The 23241-nt window shown below is 32.9% G+C and overlaps 3 protein-coding genes across 4 annotated transcripts in view; 1 reads left to right on the forward strand and 2 right to left on the reverse strand.

Annotated features, from left to right (window-relative positions):
* Positions 1 to 496: 496 nt before the first annotated feature.
* On the reverse strand, positions 497 to 1454 carry LOC128022036 (transcription factor HES-5-like). The gene is made up of 2 exons (XM_052609239.1): positions 1331 to 1454; positions 497 to 1236 (listed from the first exon to the last, which is right to left on the reverse strand). Exons 1-2 carry the CDS (start codon positions 1385 to 1387, stop codon positions 832 to 834), a joined length of 462 nt encoding a protein of 153 aa, XP_052465199.1. The 5' UTR covers positions 1388 to 1454; the 3' UTR covers positions 497 to 831.
* Positions 1455 to 7529: 6075 nt separating this feature from the next.
* LOC128022038 (transcription factor HES-5-like) lies at positions 7530 to 8797 on the forward strand. Its single transcript, XM_052609240.1, has 2 exons — positions 7530 to 8036; positions 8106 to 8797. Exons 1-2 carry the CDS (start codon positions 7986 to 7988, stop codon positions 8472 to 8474), a joined length of 420 nt encoding a protein of 139 aa, XP_052465200.1. The 5' UTR covers positions 7530 to 7985; the 3' UTR covers positions 8475 to 8797.
* A 4636-nt stretch (positions 8798 to 13433) lies between these two features.
* LOC128022039 (intermediate filament family orphan 2) overlaps positions 13434 to 23241 on the reverse strand; it is a 29498-nt gene continuing 19690 nt past the window's right edge. The window contains exons 4-9 of one of the 2 annotated variants that reach the window (XM_052609241.1): positions 21052 to 21222; positions 20547 to 20686; positions 18826 to 19015; positions 18204 to 18293; positions 18002 to 18126; positions 13434 to 17899 (exon numbers count right to left, since the gene is read on the reverse strand). In XM_052609241.1, coding sequence (XP_052465201.1) covers positions 17794 to 17899; positions 18002 to 18126; positions 18204 to 18293; positions 18826 to 19015; positions 20547 to 20686; positions 21052 to 21222 — 822 coding nt within the window. In that variant the 3' untranslated portion in view covers positions 13434 to 17793. The remainder of the gene's footprint in view (positions 17900 to 18001; positions 18127 to 18203; positions 18294 to 18825; positions 19016 to 20546; positions 20687 to 21051; positions 21223 to 23241) is intronic. The other variant, XM_052609242.1, reaches the window with a different exon arrangement.

Genomic DNA, 23241 nt, shown 5'->3' on the forward strand with positions numbered 1-23241 from the left:
TATGACTATATAGTTTTTATTCAATTTATTTCAGTTTTATTTATTTATTTATTTTACATCAAGTTAAAACTAAATGAAGATGAGAAATGTTGCCTTGGCAACTAGCTAAAATAAATTTTTTATTTCAAGTATTTTTATTTTATTTTATTTTTTACTGTAGTTAACTATAATACGCCCCGATATGCAATGGTTTGCATATGAAATATATTTTAAACATTTCACATTTCAAGTACTGATAACTCTTAATTATTATGTAAGATTAATAATCTTTCTAAAGGATTTATTAATTTTTGTGTGTTCAACTATGACCTGATATACATCTGATGCATTTGCATCTAAATATTTGCATTCCTACATTTGCTGTGTTTTTAGCATAATATCTCTGAAGAATGTTTATGTGGTGAATTTTTATCATTGCTATCTATTAAGTACAATATAGACATCAATGAAAGAATGAATTCAAATGCTTTTTTAGTAATTATTTGCTTTTATTAAAAGCAGTACCAGACACACAGTGTCCACAGTGTTTCAATGCACCAAAAGGCCATCATAAGAACAAATATTGTTTTTCTGTAGCCTTTACAAAAGGCTGTATCAAATGAACATCCATCAGGACCAGACAAACTCACTGTTTGCAAGCCAAACAACATTAGGATTAGAAACAATAGCATTTAGAGAGATTCAAGGCAAACGTCTTACAAATCTTATTAAGAATAAAACAGTTGAAACTTCAATATGAAGCATTTGAAATCAACATGGAAATGTGTATCTCCTACAATAAAAGAGATGGTAAAACCACCATCTAGTTCTTCAGTCAAAGTCTTTCTTCATCTACCAGGGTCTCCAGAGAGGTCTGCGAGCGCTCGGTTCCTGCTTCACCTTGATGATCTGATGGGAAGCTGGAGACACGTGAGCGAGGTCTTTAGATGATCTCTGGGCTTCCTGGCAGTGGTTCAGATGCTGACGTACAGCGTCCACCTCGTAGTTTCCAGATAAGAAGCTCACGGTCTCCCTGCAGCACTGGGAATAGCCGTCAAAGTGGGCTTTCTGTGGAGCCGAGGTCTCGGGCTGCAGCTGCTGTTTCAGAAAAACCACCGTCATCTCCAGGATGTCGGCTTTCTCCAGCTTGGTGTTTGGATCCTGCTGGTGGAACTCCTTCTCCAGCATGGATTTGAGCTGCTCGATGCAGCTGTTGATGCGATCTCTGCGCATCTTCTCCACCACTGGTTTCCTCAACTGTTGGAGAAGACGAGATTCGGTTAGTTCTGTCCTTTAGAATTCATAGCAGAACTAAAGAGAAATAACTGATTCAAATGTGAGAAATACTTACTTTATGCTTCTGTTTGGTGGAGAGTTTGGAGTAGTCAGTCATGTAGCTCGGAGCCATTCTTTCAGACGGAGAGATGTTTCTCTGAGGAGAGCGAGTCAGTTGTGTTGGGAATGAGGGTCGTGCTCCTCTATTTATAGGAGCTCATTAGCATTACAAAGCCATGAGTCCCAGTCAGGATTAGCTTTCCCACACTCAGAGGCCAGTGGCTGAGGCGTCCTGCACAATAGAAGAGGCATCAATTATTTCATGGTTAACTGGCCTCAGGGCTCCCACGGCTTCCACACACCCAACACAACACACACAGCCAGGTTTCTGTACTTTTATTACCTGGGAACATCAGCACTCACTGATAAGGCTTCTGCAGACATATGATCATTTCCCAAGGGATGTAAAGATTAGACGCAGCACACCTTATCAGGCAAAGACAGATGCTGGACAACAGCTGGCTGGCAGAAAAAAAGATTATTATTATTGATTGATTTATTTTTAGCAAATGATAATGAGCAAATAATATGTAATAGGAAAAACTAGCAAAAATATTTATCTAAATATAAAATGTTTAATTGTGTTTTAATATTATATACATACAAATGCACACAATATTATAATGTCAATTGTAAGATTTAATAAAAATATGCAATAAAAGGTTACAATCCTTGCTTTTTTAGTGCTTATTTTTTAATTATTGTAAAGTAAAAGGAATAATACATATACACTACAAAATACAATAAAAATGACAAATATATCCTGTAAAAATTCTGGCTGGAAGAATTTTATTATTATTTAGGATTTTCTACTTTAAAATGTCATATTTAATCCAATGTGTTTGTGATTTTTGTAATCTACTATAATTTTTTTTCAAAGGGAACATTTCTCAAAGTTTATCCAACAGAATGTGTTTATCAGAATAAAATATACATTTTGTAATATTTTATACATGCATGCACATTTATATACATATGCACACAACTTTTTTATAAATAATATTTATAATACATATTTTTATTATATAATTTTTATGTAATAAAAATTTAGTTTAATAATTTATATATATAAGCTGATGGGTCTAACGAACTCTAAAGCGTTTCTTCAGTCTTCACACACTCTGACTGGAATGCATTCACTGTGAATGTCGATTAAGCACAATTATCCCGTGCTCTCAAGGATGGCACACTTCTATTGTTCCGGCCCCCCTCCCACCCTGACAGAGTTTTGGGTAATAAATGGACAGATAGTGTGGGAACCCCAGGCTGGATCCTGCTCACACGTTCTTGAGTCAATAGATGGAGCCCCTCCTCTGTCAGGCTTTGAACCCGCTGCTCAGATCAGACGCGTGTGTGTTCTCACCGCTCGCTCACATCACCTGCTCCTCCACCTCACATCTACACCACCCATCCAGCACACGTCTCCATCAGTGCATGAGCATGTGCCCTGACATTGACCATTTGATTGGGAAGAATTCTGGAAAATTTGCATAGTAACGTCATTTAAATAACCCAAGTGGCACATTTTCATAATAATAATAATTTATTGAATAAAAATACAATGATTAAATTGAATAAAAAATATGAATTGAATAAAATTTTAAAAATCCTTGCCTTCTGTGAAAATACTGATAAAAGATACCTTAATAAAATACAATGATAAAAATCAGGGAATACAATTTGAGAACCCTTGCTTTTGGAAAATTCTATTTATTTAAAAAATATAATATTTTGTTGTGAAGTAAAATTAATAGACAATAGAAATTACAAATATAAGTACTGTAAGATAATTAAATTAATAAAATACAATGATAAAATAGTATAAAATTTGAATTCAATAAAAAAAAATCATGCTTCATTTTTGGAAACAATACAGGTACTGCTGAATTTACTTAGAATTTAAATTTATTTTTAAACTTTATTTCACTTATTTTTTTACTGCATTTTATAAACCCATATATATATATATATATACACACACATACATTTAAAAAAAAATTTTGGTACTCAGATCATCAATGATATCAATGGCCACCCAACGCCAGATGTTTTTTGGAGGGAAACTTGCTCTTATATTCTTCTGTTGTTTTCTGCCTTCTTTAAGACTCACATTTCCAAACAGTGACCCATACTGACAGATGACACTGGTAGTTTAATGACTAGCCTGCATTCCACCGTAGAGCCTCTCATCATTCAGAGGAATATAATAAGACTCTCTCTCTCTCTCTCTCTGTCCAGCTGCAGGTCTCTCCAGAGTGGAATGTGTGAGAGCTCTGGTCTGTGTCTGCTTCCCACACTTCAGGCCGCTGATCCAGCACGCTTCATTATTCCCGCTCTCAATAGACCATCTGGTGCTCTGCCTGCGCACACAAAGCTTCCCGCTCTCCCTCACGCACCTCAAAGCCACAGGTACGCTTTCACTCCTGAGGAGAGATTGATCTGCACACAATCCCACCAACACAAACAAACACGGAGGCATGTGTGCAAAACATGTTTCTGCATGCCACAGTGTATTTATACATGCAGATAGACATGCACTGATAGCCTCTCATACACAACAGGCTGAACTCCAAATGCAGGAAGACTACAAGATGTTTTCAATTAAGAGGGGAGAATTTCTGTCAATATTTAAATAATAATAATTGTTTTTAAATGTTTCAGATGAATTATTTTTAATATAAAATTATATTTATTTGAAATACATATGTTTTAATAGTTGTTATTAAACTGACATTTTTATAAATAGATTTTTATTTATTATAAGTTGTTCAGTTTATTAAAACAGTTAAAATAAATAATTATTATTTTTGAATAGTTTTAATATTCAAATATTTATTAAGATTAATTTTTTTCAGTTTAATTTGCTGAATATTTTTGATTAAAATAAAATTATTCTAATTATTTTTCTCATACATATACGTTTTTAAAAGTTTTAATAAATAATTTTTTTTTTAAATAATACATATTTTTATTAAATATTTGTATTCATTAAAAATTGTTAAATTATTAAAAACGGTTTATATATTATGTTTCATTTATTAAAAATAAATAATTGAACACTGTCTTGCTTTTGAAGAAGAGACCAATTCACCAATTGTTTTCTGACAGTATAAAAGGGCTGCTTTCCTGTTTTTCCCTCTCTTTTTAAGTTTTAATGACCACAAACACACTGGCAAACTCAAGGGGTTTCAGCGGGGCAGAAGGTATCAGACAATGTCACAGTTTCACACTCTAACTGCTTCTTTTCATGCGTCTGAGCTGTGAATGCCAGAGCATGTGACGCTGGAATGTGATCGAGACCTGAGTTCCTGTCCGGAGAGGAGAGGAGAGGAGAGGGGAGGTTTATATGAAGAGAGGGACACTTCACACTGGGCACACAGCACTGAGCATCTGCTTCCCTCACTGTGTGTGTGTGTGTGTGTGTGTGTGAGAATGAGAAGAGTGTTGGACAAGGGGGCGCCCACATTCAAAGACCCTTTTGCAGAGCAGGATGAATGTATTGTGGCTTTATCAGTCAATTTTGGCGGGAGATGGGAATTGGTGTGGGAACAGAACTCGGGGTTAACTAACCCAAAGCACCTCCTGATAGACACAGAGAACAAGAGGTGCACTTGTTCATTGATCAGTTGCTGCACTGAAGAATAACATTTTGCATTTTGAAAAAAGATTCTGGCATCAAAGGTTCTATGAAGAACTTTTAACATCCATGAAACGTTTCCAATAGACGAAAGGTTCTGTATAGTTGGAAATGGTCCTTTAGATTATTAAAATGCTCTTTACACTTTACATACTTTTAAGGATTAATGTTTACTGAAAGGTTCTTTGGGACTTTTGGAGTCTTTATTTTTAAGAGTTCCATTTTACTAAAAGTTCTTTGTAGTGGAATTTTTATTTATTTATTAAATTTTTTTTTTTTTTTTAATGCTGAATAACTGTTCATGAATGATTCTTTGGGAAACCAAAGATGGTAATTTTTCCATTTCACTTTCTGTTAACACCTTCTCTGTCAATTTTTTTTTTTTAAAAAGGTGCCAGCCACCACCAAGATTTTTGATAATTTTCACAAAACTTTTATGAATATCTGAACATGCAAAATGTCAAAATAAAGAACAGAGCCTCTGCTTTTTCAGCTTGCAGTCATCAGTGCTTATAAAACACTAACGTTTTAATAATCTAAAGAATGTTTTTTCCACTATAAAGAACCATTTGTGCCTCATCATGGATGCATCGATACTAATAAAGACCCTTTTTTATTTTCAGAATCAGAATGAGTTTTATTGCAAGGTATTTTCACACATACGAGGAATTTGTTATTGTGACAGAATGACAGCGACAGAACAAAAACACATAATAAAAGAATAAAAAATACAAATAAGTCGGTAAGGAATGACAATATACAAATTGACAATTGTAGGCAGGTATATTACAAAAAGCAGTTGTGTAACAACAAGCAAAATTTAAGTATACACTAAGTATGTGTGTTAGATAAATAAATGTATGTGTATATAAATATAAATAGTGTAGTGTGTTTCACAGTTATTAATAATGCCATCTCTGCAAATTTTTAAGAATTTGTGTGCAGCAAACCAATTCAAGTGGCATTTTGCAATATTATTTTAATGGGCATTTAATCTGTGTAAAACATATGTGCAAGAACTCAACAGACTGCTTGCTCGCTAATTGCTTTAAAATAACATTATAGGAACCCGAAGCAATTTACAACTGCACAAGTGAGCCAAGTGAACCTCACATGAACCTTGCATGTGAAAAGCTGGACAAAACGCCTGTCAGCGCTGGGCTTTGCTGAGCACACTTTCCCGCGCACAGGAGCCAGCTGCGCCTTTGAGCTCTTCAAAGTCTAATCCTGGAGCCTGTGTTGTCCCAACTTTCCCACAGCAGCTCTTCAATGGGGCCCAATAGAAGTGTGCTGCTCTCCCCAGCGCATTAGTAATGAGCTCTCAATGAGGCAGCCTGTCCCTCTGGGGTACACCGAGGAATGATTCATCCTAAAGAGCCACACTTAACCATCCTAAAATACTCCTTGATCTCAAATATCAAGTGGGTACAGAACAAATGTATACATAAAATAAACAGAAATATGCACATATCCAACTTACAGCATGAAACAATTGTATAAAACAAGAAAAAACTAAAAAATACTATGGCTACACATTTGGTCAGCTGTAAAATAATCATTTAAAATCTGGAAAATAAAAAAAACGTGCATTAAAATTTTACATTTTCATATGAAAAATGACATTCCAACACATACAATTAAAAATAATAAATATCAGTGTTTAAAGCCAACATTTATATATTCTCAATATGTAAATTGTCAGTGCAACATAAAAGAATGATATTAAATAAATACTATGAATGGCTAAACATGTGGACACCTGTTAAATAATTATTTTAATAATGATTAAAATAAACATTTACTAATGCATTATTGCAATCAAAAGTTGAGCTTGTTTAACATTATTAATGCACAAAATTAACATGAACTAACATTGGAAAACTGTATTTTCATTAACATTAGCATAAATATATAATAAATACTGTAATAAATTTACTGTTCATTATTTGTTCATGTTAGTTAATACATTAACATTAACTAATGGAACATTATTTTAAAGTGTTACCAGCAGCTTTAATATTTTTATATGTAAATTGACATTTTAACAAATAAAATAAAAATTAATATACAGAAATATGGCAAATGTGGTAAATAAATATAGCCTTAATATACTCTCAATATGTACAACATAAACACTGATATACAACAATCTAAAACAATACAGGAATGGCTAATGGTAAAAGGTGGTCACTGTTAATCTGTAAAAAATGTTCTGCATCTGGAAAATATACTAATTTGTAGAATGACAACAGAAAACAAATTTTTTAATAATATGCAAAAATGAACATACATGTAATAGAAAGTGTGTGGTAAATAAATATATATCAAACATCCATTTACTCAAGATATGTAAAAGAACAAAAAAAAAATATTTATAATAAATATTTAATTATTTAGAAAAACAAAAATAAGTATTGTGTTTATATTTTGCACTTCCTATCTTTTCTGAAAAACCAATTCATTTCAATTAAATTCATCAACCATTCATCAACTTTTTTTTTTGGAGGGAAAGCATGTGGTAAAAAAAAAAAAAAAACGTATAGCAAGCATTAAAACACTACTGATATATATGCACTGACGTGTGTTGATTAAGAGCTAAACATCTACTCATTGTTAGCCTTTCATATAATTGTTCAGAATCTTGTCTGAAAGAGTTTTTGAGCGGGAAGCGTCTGAAAGTTCTCTAATCTCTATTCACTGCATTGATCCTCTAGTTTCCCGCCAGAACAGCCATGCATGCTGCCAAAGGCTCGTGCACTCCCGCAATTTCACGCTTCCCATTTACAGCGTGCATGCACACACACACACACACACACACACACACACACACACATGCTCCAGCTGCTTGAGCGCGCACCTCTATTGTTTCCCAGCAATCTAATTTAAACTTTCCCTATTGAACTTTGAGCCGTGTTCTGATTGGCTCGAAAGTGTGAGAAACAGAAGAGCACGGATCAGGGCATATATAACAGGGCCCTTCAGCAGAAGACACACACTCGATAAAGTGACAGCAAACATACTGCAGAATGCAAGAATGGCTCCCACTGTCTGCAAACTGACTCAGACTGGACAAGAAAAAACTAAAGTAAGTATTGAACTTTTTTAAGAACTCCAAAGTTCTTCACGATCCATTCTTTTTTCCTTTTTTTTCCAGGTGAGGAAACCAGTGGTGGAAAAGATGCGCAGAGATCGTATTAACAGATGCATCGAACAGCTTAAGGTTCTCCTGAAAGCCAAGATAAAAGCCAGCCAGCCCTGTGCTAAACTAGAGAAGGCTGATGTTCTGGAAATGGCTGTGTTTTACCTGAAGAGCAACACCTGTCCGAGCGTGCGTGCGCAGAGCTACACGCACGGGTTCTCCAGGTGTACAGAGGAGACCGGGAGATTTATGGTGCAACAGAACACCAAGCCAGTTTTAAAGGGACAGTGTGACACAACACAGCGAGCCAGAGTAAGTGTGGAAGACAGCTGTCAGATCACATCAAAGAGCAGCGGAGAAGATGCGCTCTGGAGACCCTGGTGATCTTCACAGCATCCTGACGAAGACATACAGAGAACAGACTGTTTCTCAAAATAAGTCAAACACTTTGTTTTTATAAAACGTGGATGTAGACAGCAGCTGTCACGACGCAGAGAATGTACCAGTCTACCCCATACCTGAGTCTGAGAGCACGCATCTATTGCTTTACTTCACCTGTGTGGAGATGAACTTCATTTACATATTGTAAACATGAGGACTACGACTCCTCAGTAGGTTTCTGTTGAAAATGAGCTTTTTAATGAGGTCTGTAACCTTTAGAGGTGTTAAATGCATCATACTGATGACAGTCTCAAAAATAAACTAAAGTTACACACATTTCTGTTTATGGTTCAACTATTATCATAAGTTTTTTTTTCATAACTTGAAATACTTTTTTATGAAAGTTGAAGTTTTTATGAAGTTATACAAGTCTATGGATTTTTTTAATTAAAAAAAAAAAAAATTATGAGTCATAACTTGAATGCCTTAAACCTTTAATTAATATTAAAAGCTCTAAATTTAATAGTTTTCTTAACGTTTTCTTAACGTTATAACTCATACTTAAAGCTAATAATACATGGTTTATTTATTTTTTAAACGAGGCTATAAACTTGAGTAGGCTACTTTAAAAAAAAAAAAAAGTGTGTATATATATATATATATATATATATATATATATATATATATATATATATATATATATATATATATAAAAATAGAAAAACCCTAAAGATTTAATTTACAAACGTTTCTGTTTATAGTTTATTCTTAGATGAGGTCATAACTCGAATGACATGAAAACCTCAAAAATAATGTGAATTGCAATTGATATTAAATGCACTAAATTTAAAAGTGTGCTGGTCTTAATGAACAATTATTCAGCAACATTTAAATAATACAAGATTTTACTTATGAAAAGATAACTATGGAAGTCAATGTCTACTCCCAATATCTTAGTTTGAATTCAATGGAAGAAACAAACTCATCCAGGTCTGGAACATCGTGAAGGTGAGTAAATGATGACAGTATTGTAATTTTTGGGTGAGCTATCCCTTCAGTTCTTCTGATTACACTGAGATGAAGAGAAGTGTGTGTGAACCACAGCCTAGTAAGATCTGAGCAATAAGAACAGTTTGTTCTGTAAATATGTTTACATCTTTGCTATATTTGTACAGAATTATTCTGGAACTCAGTTTTTTCTTCCTCTTTTTTTCTGTAAAAAACTAAACAAAAACACCGTTTTCTGTTTAACTGAAACGGACTTATTTAAAAATCGTTCCTTGAAATGAATGTTAACAAATTAAATAAAGTAAACTTGTTTTATTTCAGCTTGGCAATATTTCCCATGTACCAAAATAATTAACTAAAATAAAAATAGATCAATTTAATGATAAACAGAACAAACATAGGACAAAAACTAATAAAACAAACACACACAAAAAAAAAATCACACAAACTTTACACTAAAATTAAAATAAAATCAAAATATTAAAAATAAAATTCACAAAAATTCTAATTTATAACTGCAACTATAAATATGAAAAAAAACCTTTAATTATTATTATTAAGTGAAGGATATAGTAAAAAAAAAAAAAATCTAAATAACGAATATTTATTAAAAACTAATCAAAATGATGAATGTTGCCTCTACAAATAATTAAAATAAAACAAGTCAAACTAATAAAATTACTAACACTAAACTGAAACTAATATAAAAATGAAAAAAGCATAAACTTAAAATGAAATCAGAAAATACAAAAGTAACATCTAATTCAGAATAAACTTACATTTAAAACTTAAACTTTAAAAAATAACATGGAAATTTGAAATGTTGCCTTTAGTTAAAAATGTCAAATAAAATAAATATTTAAAAACATTAAAAATTTACCAATAAGTAATTTTAAAGTTATTTTTTTTAATCAAAATAATTGTTTCTTTCTAATTTTAAACAGTCATTTACAGCAGGTAAGAGATGTGAATTTTATTTTAAACAAAGAATATATTTTGAGATGCGTATTTACTGATTTTGACTTGTTGATGGGTTTGGGTTTACCTGATGCTCTGGCGCCACCGAATGGTGCTTGAGCGTTTCTCAAGGCCTTTCCTGCCTCATCAATAACCTGAAACAAGCAACAACATTATAAATGTGTTTTAATGATGTATGATTCCAGCGCATCCTCCAAAACATTTCTTTTGAATTGCGAAAAAAACCAATGCATTCATCTTAATACGTTTTAGAAAAAATAATTGCTTTTATTTTTTAGAAAAAAAAATAATAATTATAAAATACAAATTCAAAATAATAAAACTCAGAATTGAGAGATATAAACTCACTATTACAAGTTTAGATCTGCAATAGTGAAATATAAATTCTAAATTCTGACAAAAAAACAAACAAAAAAAACAATTTACCATTAAGGAAATTCTATAAGTTTTCAGCTGTCAGTTAAAACAATCTTCACCAATTGTTAAAAATGTATTTAAGAAATATTAATGCACAAGTCAACATTTTGTGTAAAATTATAAAAATTAACTATAATTAATTAATTAACTATTTATAATGTAAAGTATTCTTTAAAGCACTGCGTGTGTGTTAACACACAAAATACTAAATCAATAAAGAACCGTTGTGTATGAGTAAAGACATTCATAATGTTGTAAAAGATTTATATTTCAGATAAATGCTGTTCTTTTAAACTTTATATTAATCAAAGAATCCAGAGAAATAAAGTGTGCCACTGTTTTCACATACATGTGGAGCAACACAGTTTTCAACACTGATTACAGGAACAAATTATATTTGACAATATATTCACATAGAAAACAGTGTCTCTGTGTCTGAATTATGCTTATGAATATATTGAGCTACAGTAAAAGCAATGAAAGAAACTTGTGCAAAGAGCTGGAGGACAAGTTTCTTCTTGAGTATTACATAACAGTCTGCCTGCTCACTTGTAGGTAACTTCCAGCACTTGCTAACACCACATAATAATGCACAGGCATATGATTATTACTATTATTCAATGCATGTGTTGACACATGTCCGCATCTCTTTAAGAATAAGTGTCAAAGTGAAAGTCATGTGTGAGTCCATGTGCAGCTGCATGCATACAGAAACATACCTCTTCCAAGACCGCCAGAGACAGATCTCACGCGTAGCATGTTTAATCTGGAGATTTTATTTATATATGTATGTACAACTAAAAATTCATATCCTCCTGTTGAGGCTCTATAACGATAAATACGATCTTGATTCTTAAATTTAAAAGATCTCACATGAGGTTCATAATAGTGTTAATGTCATCATGCTTTTCATAAGAAAACATAATAGTAGCTAATTAAATGTTGTATTTAACATTCTATCTGTAAGTTTCACTATGTAGAAATAAAATAATTCACAGTTATCAGCTTTCAAGCATAGAAGTCGTTTCTCATACAGTGTTTCTATTTATAAAAGATTCCAATATTTAATGCTTACTTGCCAGTGTTTTTTTAGTAAAAATTAAGAGTTTCATTAAATTTACGCAGAATTAGCTCAAATAACATTTTAACATTTTAAACATTTTAACATTTCTGTATCACAATGTATAGACATACAAATGTTACATAATGAGAATGTATTATATTTAATATATGCATTTAAGAATGTTAACTTTAACATAAAGTTCGGTTTTTATGAAAGGTAGATTTAGGGCTGGTGTAGATCGAGTCCATACTATAAGGAATTTTAACATTTTATAAAACATTCTTTATTATAATTTTTAAGATGTTGTTTTTATGGGGTCCAACTAAAGTGGTCTGTCTGCAGCCGAGCAGCAGCGAACACAGTTGTTGTGTGAGCAGGAGTAAGATGAGTATGACACACTGTATCAAACAGAATTACTGAAGAACTTCTGGAGGCTGGAGAAAGATGTTATTGTTCTTTCTTCTCTCAGGACGCCCATGAGTTCCTGATGGTTTTCTCTGCCCGTCTTAAAGAGGAGGGTGAGCTTCTGGCCTCAGTACACCTGTCCTGTAGCTTCCAGAGTAGCTTCAGAAAGGAGTCCAACTACCTCTCTCCAGTCATCAGTCCTCAAGGATGTCTCGTCGACAGACACCTGAGCGAGGTAATAACTTAAATCTCTGTGAAGTGTTCTGGTACTTCTGGTCACGGGCTTTGACATCACATCCTCAATACTCAAGATGAAGAAGCGACTGGACGCTCCAGAAGAGTCTTCAGTGTCCTGCGACACAGGTGCAGGTCAGTCCATCAAACATCTGCCCTCTGCTGGACACTAACATGAATACATCAAAAAAAAAAAAAAAAACAGAGATAGATAGATAGATAGATAGATAGATAGATAGATAGATAGATAGATAGATACTTGATCATACTTGATGAACATTCCAGGAAACATTAAATAAAATACTAATTACGAAACGAAAAATGGACAATTTAACATTAAAAATAAATGTTCAAATAACATTATATTTTGAGTGAAAATAAAGTTAGTAGAACGCTGTACGAAACGTTTTTGTAACATTTAAATAATGTTATAAATAGGACAATATGATATTATTATTAATTAATTAAATATTTGTTTTCTTTTATCCTCATTTATTTTTTAATAAAATGTTTATAATTTTTTGGCTGTGCTTATTTTATGATTTAAAATATTTTTATTATTATTTTTAAATATTATTTAAATATTACCAATGTTCATGAAATGTGTATGAAACTTTCCTTGCCTCGCCTACAAAAATCTAATAAACTAATATTTTTTTTATAGTAAATAAAAATGTAAATCATGAAATTCATAAATTACAAAATACAAATTAAAAGTACAGATAATTATGTTCTCTGTGGTTATTACATGTTAACACACGCTGTACATTTATGGCTTTAAAAATAAACACTAATTAAATATGGTTTTCTCAAACAGAATCATTACAAACAAAAAAAAAGGACGTCGACAAAGCAAATGAATCAATTCAGTTTATTTATTTTTTTGACCCCAGCACCAAATACATTCATTATTTTGAAACATACACCAGTAGCTCACACACCAGGAAAATTCATTAGCAGCAAAAACAATAATAAAGACAACATAAAAATGTTCTCATGTACCTATACTGATAATTTCTGATGTCATTATCATCAAATAAAAAGAGAAGGATTGAGGCCACAGATCTTGTTAAAATCAGAAACCGAAACCCTTTCTTCTTTCAGTAAAACCGGCTGATGCTGGTATGATGATGATGGGGGTCTAATGAACTGGTGTTGCTTTATAAGAAATTACAGATTCAATTCAAAAGTAATTGTGCAAAGTAATTGCACTCAGCTTGGCATTTGGGCAAAACCCGGCTTTGCAGATCAAAATCTGAGCTCATACGGTCAAAACCCAAGAGCATGAAAACATCTGACTTGTTTCATCTTCTGTCTGATGAACTAAATAACATTTTCTACTGATGACCGCATCTGATATTCTGTACATTCACTGATAAAGGCAAATCTTGATGTGAATGCAATTCATTAACCATTCTTAACTCTTTGTGTGTTCCGCTCATTTTAACCCAGAGAGGATTTTCTTTTTCGAGAAAATCCTAGGTATTGATTTCGAATTGGACTAAAATGTACTGACTTTATCTCACAGAGATGGTGTCACAACTTAAAAACTGCTATAACAAAAATTTTTATGTTACATTTTGTACTTTTATACTTGTAGTCTTCTTCAAAAAATCCTTAGAAATTTCCTCTCGTTATGCTATGTTATTACCAAATATTGTATTCAGTCTTTTAATTAACTTGTTTTGCTTGAATTAGAACAGGTTGGAGCTAATGTACTTGTTTTGGAGCAAACATTGACAGAATTACTCACAAATAATACTTTTTTACTTAAAAACTGAGGTGAATAAACTCAGATGACCAGTCGGTTCCTAAAAAGAAACACAAAACCTGATTCCATGATTCAGTAAGACTGGGTTACATTAAATCTGGATAACTTAATCAGATTCCAGAAATGATGTATAATACAGTCAGGTGACTGTAATTATACAGGCCACACAATTTGTTTAATTTGACAATTTTATGATTTAATTATTTCACCTCAAGAACCTTGATTTGTAAGTAATCTACGCAGCGCTGGAGATTAAAACTTAATGAGAGATTTACAAGCAATTTTTAAAATGCTTTTCATTTTTGAACGGGAACGCCAATTAAGGTAAGAAAACAGCATATTTGATTTAAAGACAAAATGTTAGGCCTGAAACTATACTCTATGCAAATATGAGAAGTCAAATGCTACACAAACTCAATTTTGTGTTGTTGTGTTTTGAAATGTATCAGGTATGTTTCTGGCTTTATGCTTATGATAGTTTGCACTATATGACCCCATCATTGCAAGAAATTGTAACCTACATTTGCTGCCATTTTGTGCTTTCCTTTAATTTACAAAAACACAAATATGATGACGGCATTACTTTCTCATCCAGTTTCAGTTCATTCTGAATACAAGCACTTCTAAAAGATGTTGACCAACTCATACTTTTGCTTAGGATACTTTACAGAGATAATTCTCACTTTTTTCTATAAAACGCCATGAACACAATGGAATTAAATAATAATAATAAAAATAACATGTAACACTTTTTTTCAGCATATTATTTTGTGTGATAATTCACCTTGTGATGCTGGCATTTTCCCATTTGTTTGTTCAAAAACCATTCAATTGGTTTTGAAAAGAGACATCTGACCCATGTTATGGATTCAGATTCAGACAAACAAAATAGCTTGATTTTCACCATAAGCATGAAAAAGTAGGCCAACATTGTTTCAAAAGGCAAAGACTTGTATAAGTGCATGTTTAATTTTGCCGGGAAAAGCATCCAAATTAACCCCAGATATCCAGAACATTATAAAATCAGATGAATTTTATATATTATAAAATTCAAAAGCCAGATTTTCCAATCTTTGATAAATTAGGAAATCAAATACACAAACTAAATTGCAAAAAAATTGCAATTGCAAAACAAAACAGATGATTTGATCATATATGATACCAACTCGAGCTAAATTAATATATTGTAAAATTAATAAACACAAATGATACCCACCAACTTATATACTATAAAATATATATTTTTTAAAACCCATATTTTGACCTTATAATTACATCATAGAGCTTTTAATTAAATCACTGATTAATTTAATAAAAACAATTTTCCCATATTTCAGAATAATAAGGAATGTACACTACAGGTCAAACTTTTGGAATAATTCATTCTCTTCTGCTCACCAAAGCTGCATTTATTTGAGCAAATATTGTGAAATATTATTAAAATTTAAAATAATAATTTTATGTTGTAATATATTTTGAAATATAATTTATATCTGTGATCAAAAGCTGAGTTTCCAGCATCACTCCTCCAGTCTTCAGTGTCACATGATCTTCAGAAATCAGTCTTATATGCTGATTTACTGCACAAGAAACATTTCTGATTATCATCAATGTTGAAAACACTTGTGCTGCTTCATATGTTTGTGTCTTGATGAAATAAGGAGCAGGAGAGACTCTCAAAAACATTTAAAAAATCTCAATTCTTCCAAAAATTTGACCAGTAGTGTATAAAATGCTAAAATATAAGCAGCCAGAAAAGACCATTATGTGAACAAACCATATCCATTAAAACAAACCTGAATCTGTATGGAACAGTGGCCATTGTGAGGGCTTAATGCCAAAATTAAAATTTCGTAATTTTTGCATCTACATATATTTATAGAAATGGGTATAATTTCAGATACACCCAACATGGTCTATATACAATCAAAACCTCCACCTGAAAACTCTTCTAATGATATAACCTAACAAAGAAACTGCTTAGACATCAAGAAAGTCCTCATACAATCAACAAAATATATATCTGATCATTTCCCCCATGATCATGATGAGTGCTTTAGAAAGAAGTGGAAATGCAGTAAGGCCATCCAAAATGAACCTGCGATGTATATATAGGCACATAGTTCTTTAATATTTGAGATATTGATGTGTGTAACCCTTTAAAAAGCTGCAATCATCATTGGTTGCTGTTTAAAATGATGGGAGACTGTTCCACAGATTCTGCCATTCAGTGTGTAAACATTAAAACATGTGAACGTAGTACATAACACATCAAATCAAACCCAGCTAACAGGGAACGTTTTGCTAATGTTCTGCCAAGGTTCTTTCAGTAAAACAGACATTCTTTTTTTTCTGAAATGTTTCAGTTTTTTAAAATGTTACTATTTGTTTCGGAAGGTTCAGAGAACATTCAAAAGTAACATTTGCATAATGTTTGCAAAATCAGAAAATGGAATGTTCTTTTAACATTCGCACATCAAGAAAAAAAGGTTTTAACCATCTGGAGCTTTTCTTTGGACAGGTAAAAAAATATCTAATTATTATTATTTTTTATTTCAATTAAATTAATGGACTACATTTTAATCAAATAATGTTTTTATTTCATATTTTGTATTTTTAGGGGATTTTATTGTGCTAAATTATATGGTATTATATTTATGCAGTAATCATAATCAATTTATTTACCAAAAACCTGAAAATTACATGTCGTAAATCTTGAACGCTTAGGAGCACAAAGTTTGATCTCTTTCTAAAAGAAGGCACTCCACAGATATTACTGTAAAAAACAAAGAAAAAACTAACTTTTAAACTAACTTTAAATTTTGATGATTAGAGAACATTCAGAAATAACTGGGAACGTCAGCAAAACATTCATAGAGTGTATTTTTGTTAGCTGGGAAAACACCGATCACAAAATAAGGCTGATTGCATAGAACACAAGCTTTTTCCACATTCACCAACTGGATCGGGGCTTAAAGGCCAAAATATTTCTGCAGTAAACTGTTGATTTCTCAAATAGTTTTTAGAAAAATAAAAAGCCACTAATATTAAGGAACTCATTCTGATGTGTTCAGTCCGTTTTGGGCTGATTGGCTTTCAGTCTTGTGTATCACTCACACTGTGTGAACGTTTTCCGGTTTCTTATCGAGATTTGGGGTTTGATCAAGTGTATTGTGTTATGTATTTTAGCTGGGATCGATCTGATTTGTAGTCAGGCCGTCCCGTGACAGCTGTGGCACCGTGTGACGCATCGATATTGATGTCTAAGCACAAAAACAACCCTCATTATCTCCGCCCCACTCTGACACGGAGACGTTAAAGCACCTACAGGATTTGTGGGAGTGGGCTCTGTCCCTCAGTGTAATACCATTGGTCGATTGCTGGGAGGCCCGAGAGCTGATTGGAGCTCGGTGGGAGGAAGAGGGCGGGGCCAGACTGGGCAGGTATCAGCTGATTGGCCCCTCCGTCTCTCCGTCCTTGTCCGACTCCTCTTGTATCTCGTCAGTGTTCCCTGAGTCACTGCTCGCAGATGAGCTGATGGAAAGAGAATTTCTGAAAGAGAAGGAGAAGATGATTAAAATCATTTGGATCTTAGATCAGCACTATAAGCTGTTTTTCTTAGCAGACAGCCCTTTAGTGATGCTGCGAAATCACCTGCCACCCTTGATCATTCTCCTGCAGGTCTCCATCTGTACGTCCAGCCCTCGCTTCATGCTGCACATCTCCATATACTCATGCAGATGTCTGTTCATGTCACTCTTAGCCGTGGCCAACTCCATCTGTGTGATCACAGACACATTCAACCTCAGTAAGAGGTCAAACACAATCACAACCAGTCTCGCTAGCACAGTCTAACCTCGATTTGTCCGATCGTCTTCTGATATTCCTGCTCTCTGGTCTTGAAAAGAGACTCGGTCTCATCGATGAGATTTCCCAGACTGCAATCCTGAGACATGTGACACACAACGGCTTATTTCACTTATCTGTACAAATGTGCTGAGAACAACACTGAAGAAATTAGAAGAAATTCATACATTTATTATGCAACGTTGCATTACAGTGATCCAGTAAAGACATTTATAATGTTTCAAAAGATTTCTATTTTAAGTAAATGCAGTTCTTTTGAACTTTCCTTCTTAAGCAGAAATTAGTTTGCACAAAAATATGAAACAGCACAGCTGTTTTCAACATTGATAATAATCAGAAATGTTTCTTGAGCAGCAAATCAGCTGAATCAGATTTCTGAAGATCAGTGATGATGCTGGAAATTCAGCTTTTGATCACAGAAATAAATTACATTTTAAAATATATTCATATAGAAAACAGTTATTTTAAATTAATATATTATTTCACATTTTTACAGTTTTTCCTGTATTTTTAATCAGAAGAATGCAGCCTTGGTGAGCCGAAGAGTCTTCTTTGGAAACCAGTCGAGTCATTCTAACAGCAGTGTATAGAGCTGATAAATGTAAGCTCACAGTGTCGTGTGCGTCTCCGTTGGAGTCCGGGGCAGCGCTGCTGTTGGTGAGGCTGTAGGGCATGTTGTAATTGTTGAAATCCTCCCATAGCAGCAGCGTATCATCGTTCTCTTCCCATGTCAAACTGTCACAGTCATCATCCATCTCAGACGTCTCCCGCCTAGCAACAAATGAGTTATCTGAACAATGTCTGCGTGTGAGGAAAGAGAATGGGACAGAAAGAGAGGAGAGAGAAAGAGCAGGCAGTGAAGACAGCCACAGGACCAGAATGAAGACAAGCAAACACATACTGACGTACATGACTCCTAAATCTGATTTTTTCCCCCTCACTGTTAACAGCAAAAATTGCACTTAAATTTTCAAGTGGAAATTGGGTATGCATTTATTGTTTTGCAATGTTGATGTTTTTTATTAATTATTTTAAAGCATAATTTTACCCTGAAAAGCCTGATATGAAAAATAGGTCAGAAAAAAAGTGTGCTTGTGTCTTTTTGTTGAGTATCATCTTCAAGACATCAGGATTATATAGCTCATATAATATTATTAAGTAAAAATATAGAGGAAAAAACAACTTAGTTTTACTCAAAGGCAATAAATATGCCATTTGGTCAAATGCTGATATTTATATGGTCAAAAAGTACGATGAAGTTCAGAAAGCTTGTAATGTAAATCAATGAGAACAGAATACTTACATAAAATGATATAAATATCAGTTGTTACTTTGTATCTCCCAATAACATGTCTTTTATTATCAATGCTCTGTAGTTTTAAAACATATAATTCAATGCCATGTTGATTGGGAGATGAACAAATAAATGTTGCTCAAAAACCAGATGATCTAATAACTTTATGAATAAAACATATCTAACTGTATGGATAATCAAGTAAATCTAAGTTTCTTCAGTACAGTAAGTGTTCATCTTGAAATATTACTAATAATATAAAGTTTTTCTTACATTTACTTAATACAAACCTGTAAAGATCTCACAGCAAAAAGACACAAGACCCATAACCTGAAGGTGGATGTTTTTACAATTACATTAAAAGGACTTGCTAAAAATAATACATATTACAATACATGTGCAGTCTTTCCCATGGTAAAGCCTCTATATACCACATCACATGGCATAATGTAATGCAAAATGCTGTATTTGATGCTATCTGTCTTTATAAAACATCTCAATCATAAATATGTTACCAACTAACATGATCTGACATTAATCAACATGCAACACTGTTTTTCTTTTTTTTTTTTTTTGAGTGAAATATTTATTGAAGTTTTGACTTCTTATTTATTTTTTATTTTTTACATTTATTTTTTTTATTTTTTTGCATGCATGTCAAATTAGATGTTTTGCAATTAATAACGGCGTACAATATGAGCCATTTTTCTGCATGTGAAGAACCTTAAAAATATCAGATTTGGGGGAGAAAATCGTAGTCAGGCACTTTGGCTTGTACTACAATAGCTAGGTGAAAGTGTGAAAGTGAGAATCCGAAAAACACAGAAATATCAGCTTTACGTGATCATGACATCAAAGTGGAGAAAGATTAACATTCATATCAAACACATGGAGAAAGAGCAGCCTGTACGTTTCCCCCAAAATTGCTCAAGCGTGCCTGCAGTTGTTTGCATCACCACCAGGAGCCTCCAGAGTAATCATGAGATGATCTCAAATCTCAGACGGAAACCTGAATGTGTTTTGGTTGTGGGGACTCACAGATGGTTGATCATGCGTTTCATCTCATCGGTGATGTTAAACGGGACGTCCTCCTCCGAGGAGCTGGGATCTGCATCCATCTCTGAGCTTTCCTCATCTGAGACTGGCTTCTTCTCTTTCTTTTTGCACACCACAGCCGTCTGAAATACACAGATATATTACAGGCTAGAGTGTGTGATACTGACATAAAATGTTTAAATGTAAGGAGAGATGTTTTTATGCTGGTAAATATGACACAAAAACTGCATATAGGTTTTCTGAATAAATCATTGATTCAAATGATTTGTTCAAAGACAGATTCATTCAGAAAGACAAACACCACAGTGTTGCTCTGAGACACGTAAATGTTCTGCTCCGGCTTTATTTGGAATTATTTGTTGTTGGTGAAACAGAGAAAACATATTTAGTTTTCATAACTTGAATTATAGTGGCGTTCTATTCTAATAGGCTATTCTAACATGTCTCAAGATGTGTTTTATAGTTATTTTTGGTTTGTTCTTCCCACCCTGTCTGCTGGTGCTCTGGATGGACTGATGTTGAACATCTTGGACATGTCCTCTGAGTTCCTCTGCTGGGCCACGTCACACAGTTTGGCCGTGATGTCGATTCTCCTGCAGATGTCCATGTCTACCTTCATGGCTTTCTCCTGAATCTTGGTGTCGAGGTCGGACATTTGCTAAACAAAGATTCAAGCAGAAGGAAAACGATTTCTGTACAAACAATGAGTTTATGATGCAGAAGAAACCACATTTGCAGTTGCAGTGTCAGTTTTGTGCTTAGTCAGGATGCATGTTTGTCTTCAAAGTCTGGTTTATGAACATCAGCAGTTTTTAAAAAGCAATAGTCACTGTATTCTTACGCTCATGCCTCCAGATTTACATGAATGCAATGTACACACTGTAAAATCCTGGGCTATGTCAATATTTGATTTGACAGCCATATTTATTAACAGGCGTGTTTTATAAATGTATATATATTTATTTATAAAAAAAAATGGATGTTCATATTTTTAAATTATAAAAAAAATTAAATAAAAATAATATAAAAATTAAATTGTAATTAAAAACATAGAAACAATAAATATTATAAAATAGAAAACAATATGGAAAATATATATTTTTAATAAAAAAATTTAAACATATCCATATATATATATATATATATATATATATATATATATATATATATATATATATATTTGATTTTGAAGTATAGATCACTTCCTTAAAAATACACCTTACATAAAAAAAAAAAAAAAAAAAAAAACTAATCGTTCAGTTTGGTTCTCTACAAGAAAAAAGTTATTTTTCAGGAGTGAACTGGTTTGGAAAATGTAGTTGTCACATGTAAATAATTTAATGGAGTGTTTTAACAGCATTACGTGACAAGCGTATTTAACTGCAGTGTGTGTGTGGCCATAATGTATTTAGTTATGCAGATTAAAACCCGAGAAACTCTAATTCTCTTAACAAAACCTAACAATGCTACAGGATCATGCTAAATCAATATAATCTCTACTGAACATCAATTAAAATCTACAAACAAGTCATCAATCAATGTCATTGCACACAGACGCTCAGACCAACAAGTTAGTCTTGTGGTAAATCCACAGGCACGCAACAAACATGAGCGGTTCATTTCACCTGAAGGCCACATGAGAAACAGTTGCTCTGATTTATTTGTTCTGCATGGAGAAGAGGAGGAGCCCGAGCAACAGAAACATTGAGGTACAAATTATTAATAATAATAAAGAACAGAATAAAAAAAGAAACTCGCAATTCTGACTTTCCTCACACTTCTGAGAAAATAAAGTTTGAAGTTTATGTCTCACAATTCAGAAAACATAATTTGTATTCCAGGTTTATAACTTGCAAATACCAGATATAAAAATGCAATTCTGAGAAGAAAAGCCCAAAATTTTCATGAAAAATGGTAGAATTGTGAGACAGTCACAATTACCTTTTTTATGAGATATAAACTCGCAATTGTGAGAAAAAAAAAAAAAAACTGAATTGTGAGATTCATTTTAAGTTTCATTTTATATATGTTATTCTTTGACAGAATAAAGCTTGCCGCAATTCTACACAAATTATATATATATTTTCAAGTTCATATCTCACAATTTAGACTTTTCTTCTAAGAATCGCTAATTTATATCTTTCAAATGCAAGTTATATACTTGTAATAAGATTTGCAAAAAGAGTTTATATCTCTCAATTCTGACTTTTTCCTCAGAGTTACAAGAAAGTCTGAATTGACCGTTCGCCAAGAGTTTGATTGACAGGTGATCTGACCAATCATAACACTGAATCTGCCATTTTGTCCGACGAATAAACCAGACGTAGATTTACATTGGTGAACTTGAACTTGAAAAATAGTGTGTTTTGACATCTTTCTGCAGTTGAGATGACACTTCTGATGTTCATTCATGTTTATTTTGTGCTATAACTGGTAGTAAAGAGGAAGAGATGATCGGTTTTGCTTGTCATCCTCTTTGCTATGCGATGTATTTTTAACTACGTGAGAACATGATGTGTGTGGCGTGAACGCACCATGGTTGTTGGACATAGCTGCAGTAACTAATGTGTATTAAATTGTGAGATAAAAGTCATGATTCCTGTTTTCATTTTTTATTCAATGGCGGAAATACGCTTCCATCGAAACCGATGCATATGAAACAAATCAGGGCAATTGT

Source organism: Carassius gibelio, chromosome A11 (assembly GCF_023724105.1).
Source record: "Carassius gibelio isolate Cgi1373 ecotype wild population from Czech Republic chromosome A11, carGib1.2-hapl.c, whole genome shotgun sequence".
NCBI lineage: Eukaryota > Metazoa > Chordata > Actinopteri > Cypriniformes > Cyprinidae > Carassius > Carassius gibelio.